This window comes from Carlito syrichta, unplaced genomic scaffold (assembly GCF_000164805.1).
Source record: "Carlito syrichta isolate Samal-C Ts95f unplaced genomic scaffold, Tarsius_syrichta-2.0.1 Scaffold303260, whole genome shotgun sequence".
Lineage (NCBI taxonomy): Eukaryota > Metazoa > Chordata > Mammalia > Primates > Tarsiidae > Carlito > Carlito syrichta.
In genome coordinates, this window is record NW_007247356.1 from 612,180 (window position 1) to 625,291 (window position 13,112).

The following is a 13,112-nucleotide window of genomic DNA, read 5'->3' on the forward strand; positions in this document are numbered from 1 at the left end:
TCTAGGACTTATAACTGAAACAAACATCTTAATATACAAAATTTTGTTTTCTCTGGTAATATTTATAACATATTGGCTTAATCATTATGAATTATAAGTGACCATAATAACTTAAATTTGTAAGATTATTTTATGACAGTTATGGTTTTTAATTTATATTTAAAATTGCTCATTTCTTAAACATTTGAATATGTCCTCTTTTAAAAGATAGACACAATTCAAACTTCTTTTGATTTTTGGCCAGAATAGCAACATAACTTATATAGTTTGAATTCTTTTTGTCTTATTTGTATATAGAAATATTTTCTTTCCAATGTAGTTAAAAATGAATTTGCCTGTATGTATGGATTGTTTTTCTTGAACTGCTTGAACATAATTTATTTAGTTTTCAGACTTGAAAAATAGTCAAAAATATTTCTTCTTTTATTCAGTGTAAACTAAATGTAGTTAATATGTCTGAAATAAAATATATAAATTATCACTCAGATATTGACTTTGTAAGATAGTTATCCCATCTTGAACACATTTTTGTTCTATATTTATGCTCAAATTGTTGAAATATATTTTAAAATCTATGTGGTATTGTTTTTCAGGGCATAGCCTATTTTAGTCAATGTAGTAGTTTCTGTTTTAGAACACTGGTAAATCTTATCCAAGACAAACTCTAAATAGTGATATTTTTCTAGTCACTGATAATTCAAAAAAAGTTTTTGAGGGCACATAGAACTTTCTTCAGAGTATAGTTGAATAACAAATGTAGAAGATGACTATAAATCAGAGTAGTAGAACCACAAATGAATGAAACATTGCAATTTGGGGACTGATAAGAAAAAAATCTGAATAATTTAATTTAAACCTGCAAGATGAAGGGATTTTAGGCAAGTTACTTATAAGGAAAATGTATACCAAAGCTGGCTAAATCTGTGTTTCATGAAACAAGCAAAATGAAGACAGGTTGTTTAGAGATCCCTATATGCAAATTGCTTTTAAAATGTTTAAGAGTTAGTGCTAGCAGGAACAATGCTTTTTAAAAGAATTCACTTCTTGGATAAGGTATTGGAATGTAAACAGTGTTTTAAGTCATCAGTAAAGATTTTATTTTAATGTCTATGTTTTTCTTAATAATGCCTATTTCCACATCACAAAATATCTATAGTCTTCATTAATTACATTTGATGTAAGGGACTTTAAATGCACTTAAGTTTTCAGAAGTTAAAAGTTCTAAGTAAATATTTAATATTAAAAATACATCTGTAAATTGTGTTGTTTTTCAGAAGTTAAAAATTGTAAATAAACTGTAAACAAATAGTCTACTTTGTATTGTTTTCATGCCACTCCCTTTCTCTGAAAGCAGAGTGTCTCTCAATATCCATTAATGACCTGTGGGAAACTAAATGTATAACTTTTTAAACTGTCTTTATATGTAAATATAAAATACTGTACTTCAAAATGAGGTGCCAATCTTCATTGCACTCACTGAGCTACTTCTAAATCAGCTAAAGGATTTTCAAGGCATTTATTTATGGTAACTCATACTTTTTTTTATCCCCACAAATGGTGTTTTAAATTAAGATTGTAGCTTGGCAGATAATTTTATTTGCTTATTTTTATAATTGATTTTAGAGTTTTATAAGTGTAATACCTCATTTGAATTTGGAACTATCCTGAGAGCTGTGTAAATATTATTATCTATATTGTGCAGATGAGAATAAAAAGTGTCTCAAGGGTCAAGTATGTTTCCCAAGGTCAAAGATACCTACTACTGTTTAAATAATACCATGCTGTACAAAATGAAGGTAAAATATTTAACTATTTTTCTTTCTTCTTGAAGTTGCACTAAAAAAATGTGGATTAGGAGTTTGAATTAGATATACAGATATGGACTTTGTTCATAAGTTGTCTAATTATTTTACTTTTGTAGATAATAAGCCTAAGTTTTTAAGTTAAAAAGACTTGAAAGTATAATTCAACTTGTTTAGCCTTGGGTAAAATCATTTGGCTTTCTATACCTCTTTTTAAATAAGTAAATGAACAAAAATGTAAATAAAGAAATGAGATTATGACTCCAAGAGGGAAGCGTTTTAAGAATTAAGATATTTAATACACATAAAATGGGTTTTATTGCACATAATGCATATAACAATCAGCTTTTAAAAATAATATCATTATTAATATTAATCATGAAGCTGATATATTTTAATTGCTGGATCTTAGGAAAAAAGAAACTTTCTGGAATGTAAGCATTCGTTATATAGATGTTAAATATATTTTTTTGGAAAAATTGTATTATTATGACTACCAGCAAAAATGTGATGATTAATACCACTTTTTATTAAAGTGCATTTCACAGTTGTATTGACTAAAATGATGTTGAAGTTTGTCGGACCTTATTTGTTGATTTTTGTAGCTTAAATAAGGGAACTGTAAAAATGTATAATGATGCTCCATTTTTCTCTGTCTTATTGTATTTGCAAAATGCAATATGAAGATACTGGGTAACTGTTTCTGTAAGAGTAAAGGTTTCTTAGAATATTTTAAATCTTTGATTATGTTTATCATCGTAAAATAATGTAGGCTAAAGCACATCATGCTTTGTCATTTAATTCACTAAGAAAGACATGTATTTCTTTTACCCCATATTTTTTCCCCTCTCAGTTTTATAATTCAGCATTCAAATAATTAACATTGAATAAGAGTAGAATACAGGTAAAAAGCTCACCTGAGAATGAAGTATTCATTGATAAGGCAGGTTAATGTAAAGCAATTATAGATGAAAGTCAAGAAAATAGAGTTCCTGTCTTAGCTCTGATACCAGTTATGTTTATTGCTTTAACTATAGAATTTGACTTCTTATGTTTTAGTTTTTCTAGCTGTAAAATTGCAGTAATAAATCAATAGACTAATTAAATATCCTGCACATGAAATCCATTCTGACTGTGCCATAGCTTATGTAAATAATATAACTTTTTTAAAAAGGTAAGTGCTCAAAAGCTGAATATCAAGTTCAAATTTGTTCTACATTTTTCTTTTTTTTTTTGAGTTGGAGTATCATCCCATCACCCAGAGTGGAATTCAGTGGCATGTTCACGGCCACCCCAGCATTGACCTGATGGGCTCAGGCGATCCTTCTGCCTCAGCCTTCCAAGTAGCTGGAACTACAGACGCATGCTACCACGCCCGGCTGATTTTTTGATTTATTGTGGAGATGAGGTCTTTCCAAGTTGCCCAGGCTGCTCTCAAACCCATGGGCCCAGGCAATGCCCTCACCTTGGCCTCCCAAAGCGCTGGGATTACAAGCTTGAGCCACCGCGCCCAGCCTACATTTTTTAACATGAGTAATTTTAACACTAGTAATTCATTTTTCATCTCTCATTGCTTCACTGTTGTATTCATATAGCCCTAGATCAATTCATACTTCTGATACTTAGCATTAACTGTCTGACTTTTTTAAAAAGACTGCTAATTAAAAATAAAATAAATCAAAAGAAAAAAATTTGATGGGTCACATTAGATGATATTTGTTTTCCTTATTGAATACAGTAATATTATGTAAAATATTTATATTACATCCTACATATGTTTTATTCCATTTTCATTATTAGTTATTATCTAATGTGAAATAATTTTCTACAATTGATCATGGTGACTCATCTGATTTTTCTCCACCATGTATGATTCATAGTCTTAGGCAAATAATCCAAGGAATCAGAAACTAATTTTAAAAGGTCTAATAATAGATTTTATATTTATAATTAATTCACAAATAATTTAAATAACAAACACAAAATACAGGGTTGATAGGCTAGTTTTTTTTTATATATACTTGAACATTAAGGTACAATATCTGATAGAAGTAGCTCCAAGATACTTTGGTAGAACTCCAAGTAAGACAAACAGGAATTGTATATAAAGATGGTTAGATATTATTCTGAATGAGTACTAGAATACCTTTTAGTTAATTTTATACTATAAAAAAATAGGAGAACAAGATAGGGATAATAGAGTTTCCTCCTGAAAAATGACTACTAAACACAAGCTTGAAAGTACCATTTAGTATTTTATATTTATTCTTTTTGAGGTAATAAATGAATACATGTATAAAATAGGAGAATGATGAGCTTAAAATAAAAAAAAATCAAACTAATTATTTTTTTCAGTTACTGTTTTTTCAAAAGACATCACTAAACATAATGATTTTGACTTTAACACAAGTTTAAATATGTCAGTAGTCAATGTGGAGCATGGTTACAACTAGATTTTTTTTTTTTTTTTTTGAGTCAGAGTCACTTTGTTGCCCTATCTGGAGTGCAGTGGTAAGCTCACAGCCACTCCAGCATTGACCCACTGGGCTCAGGCAATCCTTCCATCTCGGCTTTCCAAGTAGCTGGAAATACAGGCATGTGCTTCCATGTCTGGCTAATTTTTTTTGATATATTGTAGAGATGAGGTCTCACCAAGTTGCCCAGACTGGTCTCGAATCTCTGGGCTCAGGTAATCCTCTAGCCTAAGCATCCCAAAGTGCTAGGATTACAAAACAAAACAAAACAAAACCCCAAAAAACTATGCTTCTCCAAATCCTATCACATCCTGTCATAATATAAATCTATCTTTAAATTAGAGAGTTATGGTATTAAGAATATAACATCAATATGAGATTCTAGAAAACATTTTTCTGTGGACTATTTACGTGTTTTCTTACTATACTCAAAATAAAAACTTGAGCTTAAAAAAAAAATTTAAATGTGGCCAAGATCATACTTTTAAAGTTTTCAGACTTCATTGTTTCAAGAATTGCAGATGTGTAAATACAGGTTGTCTCATTAGAGAAAATGAATTTTATAAAGAGTTTTACTAATTTAAATGCATTTATACATGCTAACAGCTCAAAGATTTAAATTTTCATTTTCAGGAATCTTCTATTTGGTTAGTGCCTCCATACCATCCAGACACTGTTTAGTAAACTTTACTAAAAGAGGTTTTTAATCATGGTTAGTATCCTTGTGCCTTTCTTTTTTCTTTTTGTAGTCTGTTATATTAATGTGGAGAAACATTTTTATTGTTGTTTTCATCCTAAGAAACTTCCCTGATTTAATGACACAATTCATTGATTTCCACTTCTAAGAAATAATTTAATGAGCATGATGGTTGCCTTTTTCTTTGTTCCTTCCTCTAGCTCTTCCTCTGCTCCTTCCCTCCCTTTATCTCTTCATGTCTTTCTTTTATTCTTTTTCCTTTTAAAATTATAACCTGGGAAATACATGTTAAATGTACTTAAGTTTTTAGAAGACTTATTTTATAGTCCAGTAAACAGACTTAAAATAAATTAAAATCATCATCTATGAAGTATAAAAGACCAATTGACTCTATTGAATAATAAGAAGTTAGAAGTATATTTAGAAATCAGAGATGATTTTTTTTGGCAATGCACAGCAGAGGGAAATAATTATATTTCACAAAATTCTGTACAGTTTTAAGTTTAGATACTTACATACATCAAGATGTGAAATCTGCCTTCTAAAGCTCCAAAGAAAAAAGTAAGAATGTGTTTGCCCAAGTACCAAAAGTGAATAGTACTTTATGATAATCATTAATTTTCTTTAATTTGCCATGTTAATTCTAAAATCATGCTCAAATTTAAAGTTATCAAAGTTTTTTGTTTTTTTTTTTTGAGTTGGAGTCTCACTCTGTCACCCAGACTGTAGTGCAGTTGCCGCTCCCGGTCACCGCAGCCTCGACCTGCTGGGCTCCGGCGATCCTTCCGCCTCAGCCTTCCGAGTAGCCAGAATTACAGGCGCGCGCGCTACCATGCCCGGCTGATTTTTTGATTTATTGTAGAGATGAGGTCTCGCTGCCCAGGCGGGTCTCGAACCCGCGGGCTCAGGCAATTCATTCACCTCAGCCTCCCAAAGGCGCGGGATTACAGGCTGAGCTACCGAGCCCGGTTTATCAAAGTTTTTAATGGGCTAGAATTATTCTATAAGAAAGAAAAGAATCTATTGTCTCACAGGGACCTTATCAGTAATTTCAAATAAAATAATTTTTCAGGTAAACTTACATCAACAGATCAAAAAGGAGCTGGTAAAATTCAACTTATTTAGAGCGAAAAATTAATAAAATTGTTGTTTTTGCATTATGTAATCATGACCAATGATTGATTGATGAAAGCTTGGTTGATTATTTTTTTAACCTTATAATTGTTTTATAAAATAGATAATGCCTAAAATGGCAATGATGTGCTACATATTTCTAATATCTAATGTCTATCTAATCTAGATAGGCTTTAAATTTGTAAATGTAATTTAGTTACGATAATTTCAAATTATAAAAGATAAAATGATTATCTTTGATCAGATAGTTTTTAACCTATATTTTATTTTACTCAGCCTTATATATTTAATACTTGTAATTACTTAAAATAATTTTGTAAGTTACTAGTTATAGTCTGAAGTAAGTACAGGGTAATAAATACAATGTTTTCCCCTGAACATACTAGGAATAAAATGGAGTCATTTCCTAGCTGAATGTGTATATACAGTTGTAAGTTTTTTTCTCCTAAGGAAATTAATTGCTTAGGCTACTCTTTTCATATAAACAAACTGCTAATTAGTATTGATATTTGATGTTCTATTTTGAAAGTAATATAATTAAAATGTCTGAAAGTTGAGATTGCCAAGAAAATTGTGTCATAAATTAGTTAGCCTTTGAGAAAATATTGGTTTTGAGTCAAGTTTTGTACCAAACTATCCAACCTTATTCACGTACTATAACATTGTTATGTGTCAACGGGATCAAGTTTTGACCTTGTTATATCATCTAATCAATTCTTCTGTTAAATGTTTCAACAGAGAGCCAAGACTAAGTTACCTCAAGACTATGTATTCCTCCCTATTTTGGAGTCAGATTTTTCCATTTCTGCAGTGTTGTCATCATCATCATCTTCATCATCATTATCATCATGTTCTTAATAAGTACATCTAATAGTAGGTATTAAGTAACAAGAAACACTGCATCCATATACTGGCTGTCAGGTGCCATATAAGTCCTTTAATATAAATATAATTCATGAATTTTAGAACTGCATAATTTGACACATAATAAATAATGCATGGCAGTAACTCCATATTTAATGGGGGAATTCATGAGCAGCATTTAATCATCATCCATTACAAGTGCTAATAAATTACTGTTTTTTATTAATTTTATGTTATTAAACAAATGATAGAGTTGTGCTTAATTTAATTAGGTAACTTGCATACCATACATTCAACTAAGCTTCTAAACTTGAAAAACTTTTTTAAACAATTGAATTAGAAATATTGTTAAATAGGAATTCAAATATTAAGGTCATATGTAGTTATGGTCATTAATTCAGTCCACATTTAAAGAGCTCATGTATGTACAAGCAGTGCTGTAGAACTTGGTCTCTGCTTTTCACAATTCGGTGAGAGTGGAACATAGAAGATCTGGAGGCCAGACAGAAAAACAAGATAATCAGTGTAAAATATTGAGATGATAAAACTAAATCAAGTGAAAATAATGTGGTCAGTCTATTGAAAAGGGTGTTCTAATTAAGTTAAATCTTTAGCCATGTCCTGAGATTAGGTAGAATGTTGGGGTTATGTGAAGGATGAAAGAACCCAACAGGGTACCAGAGCAAGAAGAAGCACGGTAAAAATGTCATGGAGTGTGAAGGGAGAAAAAGAGAGAGGATGGAAACTGAGAAATAAGACAAAGGGAGGGGAAGAGGGTTGAATCAGAGAACCCATGATGGGGAAAATAGGAGATTTGGATTTTACCTCTCTCTCAGAGAAGAAAGTCTAATTAATAATTGATGTTTAAAGCAATAGATTACCCTGATAATTGTGAGCCTTTGGAAAAGAATAGTGTAGACAGAGTTAGGAAGACAATTAAGGAAACTCCTTAAGAAATACATCAAAGAAAAATGAAACTATAGTCAAAGATTGACAAGAAGGTACTAGAGTAGTGTCAAAATCACAAAACTGGATATCAGTCATGCATTAATATCATGCTGGGGTCTCAAGTGTGAGCTGCAGAAAGTCACTTACCCTCTCTCTGAATCAGTTTTCTCTGACACACAGATGCCTAATTATCATTTTTGAGTGTCACAATGATTATGCATGCAAATTTTTTTCCAATATATATTTTTAATTGACATATAAAATTGTATGTATGTATATTATACAACATGATGTTTTGAAGTAGATATATATATATAGGAATGTTTAAATCTAACTAATTAACAAACATGCATTATCTTACATAGTTATCACTTTTGTGGTGAGACCACTTATCCACTCTTTTAACATTTTTAAATAATATATCATCATTAACTATATTCACCATGCTGTAGAATAGACCCCTTGAACTTCTATTTCCTATCTAACCATAACTATTTATCCAGAAAAAGCAAGACACATATAGTATTACATGTTTCTATCCTATGCTCTTTTGGAATTCACCTAAGTTGATAATCAGTAAAGCAAGTAAAGCACAAATAAGTGTTCACATGCATATTTAGTTAAGTTGATTTCATGTTTTCATTACTTTTTAGAGTTGTGTAAATTTATTTATACTTGTTCACATTTTTGTTTGTTCACATTTTTAGTTCTTGTACAGAAAGAACTTAAGTCTCAGCCCTCTGAGTTTCCACTACCACAAGTATGCAGTCGGTTATTAATCTAATTTATATATAACTAACCCACATGTATCTCAATCAGGTAGGGAAAGAAAACTAACACAATTTTGTTATCTATCTATCTATCTATGAATAGATCTGTAATATGTATTTTGAGAAGCTATAATAATAAACCCCAGAAATATAGAATTCTAGCAGATTTATTTTTAATGAGATAGAAATTTAAAATATATATATTTATGGTGTCTTTTTTTCCCATGGGATTAAATTATTTACCAACGTTCAGTTATCAAGCTGATAATGACAAAAAAGTTAATATTTGGTCATAGGTGCTTGGCATGCTATAATTTGTCATTTCATAAATAAGTCATATTTGTTTCTAATCACCATCAATGTTTTTATAGGCATAATCACAAAAAATACTTAATGAAATACCAGAAATTGTTTTCCATATTTTTATGTCTGTGTGAGTGCTATTTTTATTTTGAGATGCCCAATGAAGAATAAGTGTTTAAAGAAAATTTGCGTATTTCATGTTGTGATGTGAAAAGTGGTACTTTTTTGTTTTTTAAATGTCAAATGGATTTCTGGTATAGACTTGTATATATATACATGTTTGTATAAAATTTAAAGTACATTTCTATATCATGCTGATCAATTTTATGTAATTTCATCAGAAAGCCTTATTCAATATGTATGTGATATATACATTACCAGTTGGAAATTCATTCCAGTAGGCAGAGATTTTCTTTAAACTAGCCCACTTTGATAGAGTATTTCCATAATGATGTGCCAGGTATTAAAAGTATAACAGTTTTTTATGACTTATATAATGAAATGTTTCAAACCTTCAAGGATGCTATGTTGACCAGGCTGTTGAGGATGTTTTTAATACTGATTCTGGGACAGTTACAGTTTATCTATTTTGTAATATTTAATTTTTCTGTGTTCTTCTGTAGAGGTCCTTCTGTAGTGCCATGGTAGAAGAACTGAGAATGTCCTTGAAGTGCCAGCGTCGGTTAAAACATAAGCCACAGGCCCCAGTTATTGTGAAAACAGAAGAAGTTATCAACATGCACACATTTAACGACAGAAGGTTGCCAGGTAAAGAAACCATGGCATAAAGCTGGGAGGCCAAACACCCAAGCACAAACTGTCGTCTTTTTTCCAAACAATTTAGCGAGAATGTTTCCTGTGGAAATATGCAACCTGTGCAAAATAAAATGAGTTACCTCATGCCGCTGTGTCTATGAACTAGAGACTCTGTGATCTAAGCAGTTGCAATGATCAGACTTGATGTACAAGCATCATGGATCAACCAAGTTACACGGGGTTACACTGTTTATCATGGGTTCCTCCCTTCTTCTGAGTGAATGTTACATGCGCATTTTGTGGCTGGTTTCAAATGCAGTCCAGTGAGAAATTACATGTTCCTCTTGAAGCCCAACTGTTGCCAGGAGATGGAATGTCAATGCCAAACAGGGTAACCAGTAAAAAAAATAAAAATCATTAAGAATGAAAATACTTGGAATCAACAAAAACTGTAATGTTACAAGAACCAGTACAGTCTTCTGAACACCCAGATAATAGAGGCAATGATGTTATTAGCTCCCAACTACTCAGTATAATTATCGTCTGAATAGACAATAAGTGTTTATAGGATGTGAAAAATGTAATGCAAAACAAATCTGAATTCCATGGAAAGTGGAATATAAAGCTGATCGTCATCAGTTGTTTTTTTTTTATTTTCTCCTTTTTTTTTGACAATCTGTGTCACTGATCATGATAGAAATGTCAATTACCAAGGCAATAAAGTTTTTCTTAAATTCACCAAGGCAGGAGATTTAACATGCAACTCTACCAGATTCCTATCCCCCTAAACCCTGTCTTTAACCCACACCACAAATAAAAGAGCAACAGTTGGTTAAGTGATTCTGAGTTAAAAGGATGATGTTTTGCAATCTTTGTCTTAAATTGTAAGAGGGCTGAGTGTTGATAGCTATGTGGAAGACTGAAGCTTTCGTTCTAGCATTCAGATAAGAATCCAAACCTTTGTTCCTGCTGTAAATGAACTTGGTGGAATCTGGGCAGATCTCGGTGATAAGAGAAAGGGGACTGGTCATCTATAGAAAAGAATGTGAGAACACTTGGACGTGGACTGCATTTATCAATACAGTCACAATGTTAAATGAACAAAATTCTTGAACAGTTTTTTTTCAAAAAAATGTTCAGGTTTATTTGTGGAAATGCAAGATTTCTATGAAAATAGTTTTTGTATGGAAATTTTTGTAATACTTTTTATCAACAAAATAAGAACATGTGTTCCTGTCAGGGGTGTGATGTCAAGCATGAATGGTAGTGCGTGTGCACCACCAACGTTTGGTGAAAACTATTTTTATCAAGAAAAAAAGGAATCATAGAAGAGAAATATTTTCAAGTTAGATAATATAAAAGCTAGGTGCACTACCACCACTGCTTACCATGCCACACCCCTGGTTTCCACAAGACTGACAACATACTGTAATGAACAATTGTGTGTAAAATGGTAAAAGACACAGACCTCTTGACAACATTGTGATAACAGTTGAGTGCACACAGTTTGCTGTTTGAATTCAATGCACAAAATTAAAAAAAATCATTAAAATTATGTTCATTTTACTTTCAGCTTTGGCTTTCATTTTTCTCTTGTATGTGTAAATGAATGCACCATCTACTCTTTGCTTAGGGGAAGTATGCATCCTGAGTCCTTCTAGGTCACCAAGAACGTCCACTTCCTGGAAAAAAGAAGAAAAAAGCTTGGGGAGGAGCTATTCCAATCTAGGAGAGTCTGAACTGGGAAATATAATGTAATTATTAGGCTTAGGGCAGTTAAAATAAAAAAAAATAGTTCTAGAGGTGACAGTCATGATCGTATCCCTTCTATGAATGGATATTGCTTATGTTCATTGGGTTGTATAAACTGTACAGCGATGACTGATATACATTTAAAATTCAACTTGTATTAATTTTTAAGAATTTCTTGTGCATTGATAATTCAATGTAATTCAGCAAAAGAGATAGGAAGAAATAGGCACGATATTACAATTAGTAATTCTGTGATATAGATATTGACATTTAAAAACTATAGATTATAACATACAGTTTATTAGGCAAAACAATTATAATCAGAACCCCTGACAGAAAGAAAAGAAAAAGAAACTCTGTGAAAGTATCTGTTTAAACTCACAAAAGTGGCATAATTAAATTGCCTAATATTTAAATTGAATTAAAATTAAATGCTCAATTGCATACTAAATTTTTAGTGACATGGTTACTTTAAGTTTAAATTCATTTCTAGTATTATGATTATTTTAAGTTAAAATTCATATGTCAATGATCATTTCTTTCCAAAATATAATTTTAGAAGGTTTACACAAAGCACTGTAAAAATATTGGCATTGGTTTAAGTGGTAGATATCCTCAAATAACATAATTCCTAAAAATATTCACAATTTTGATAATATTAGGCTTTTTCTAAATTAAATTCTAATTTGATTTAAAGCACTTTCAAAAATCAATTTTTATTATATTCATGTCTTACATAATAGGCAGGAAATGATAACTTGAATTATGCTTAATCAGGAAACATTTATTTCAATTTTTTATAAAATTGGGAAATAATTTTATTCAAGCATTAAATAAATACATTTTGAAAAGTATTAAAAATCTGCTGCATTTTAACTCTATAAATAGCATAGAACATATGAACAATGTATAATATTAACTTTTATTCATTTCCTAAAGTTTTTTACGTTATTACCAAAACAGATTATTATATGCGTACATGAGATTCTAATCTTAATTTTATTAAAATACTAATTACTTTTAAAACAAAATTAAACCAATGAAAGACTATCTCATCTGGCAGAGTGAGCATTATTCTCAAGAGTAACACTCAGATTGCAAGAATGGGAGGAAAAGAACACTTGTTCTCATCAGCAACATAACCTGTGACTCCAAACCATCAAGGGAAGCACATTTACTACAACTAAATAGTATAGTCAGTATGGACACACTGAGAATTTGTGTTCACATATACTACAACTAAATAACCCGAACCACTATGAGGACACCAAAGTGATATATTCAGACATACTTCAACTATCAGTAAGAACATCAAGGAGCTATATTCACATATTTACAGCTAAATTGCATGAATCACTATTGCAACACTAAGGGAATATACTCTATTTTTAAAATATGTAAAATAGATATAAGGATATTTTATTGATTTCAATGTTTAAATATTTTGCAACTCAATTGCATTTTTAAAATATAAATTTCTTATTGTTATTATTAAATGAGTATGTATATTAAACAATGATGATTTCAAGATATTTTTAGCACCACAATGCTTTTTAATGTATTTATTATTAAGTATATCATACAGAAGAGTGTATACAATATATGTATACAA

The 13,112-nt window shown here is 30.6% G+C and overlaps 1 protein-coding gene across 1 annotated transcript in view; it reads left to right on the plus strand.

Annotated features, from left to right (window-relative positions):
- The window catches only part of GRIK2 (glutamate ionotropic receptor kainate type subunit 2), a 476,767-nt gene extending 465,453 nt beyond the window's left edge, over positions 1 to 11,314 (plus strand). Inside the window, exon 15 of the mRNA XM_008058224.2 lies at positions 9,616 to 11,314. Coding sequence (XP_008056415.1) covers positions 9,616 to 9,780 — 165 coding nt within the window. The 3' untranslated portion in view covers positions 9,781 to 11,314. The remainder of the gene's footprint in view (positions 1 to 9,615) is intronic.
- The last annotated feature ends 1,798 nt before the right edge of the window (positions 11,315 to 13,112 follow it).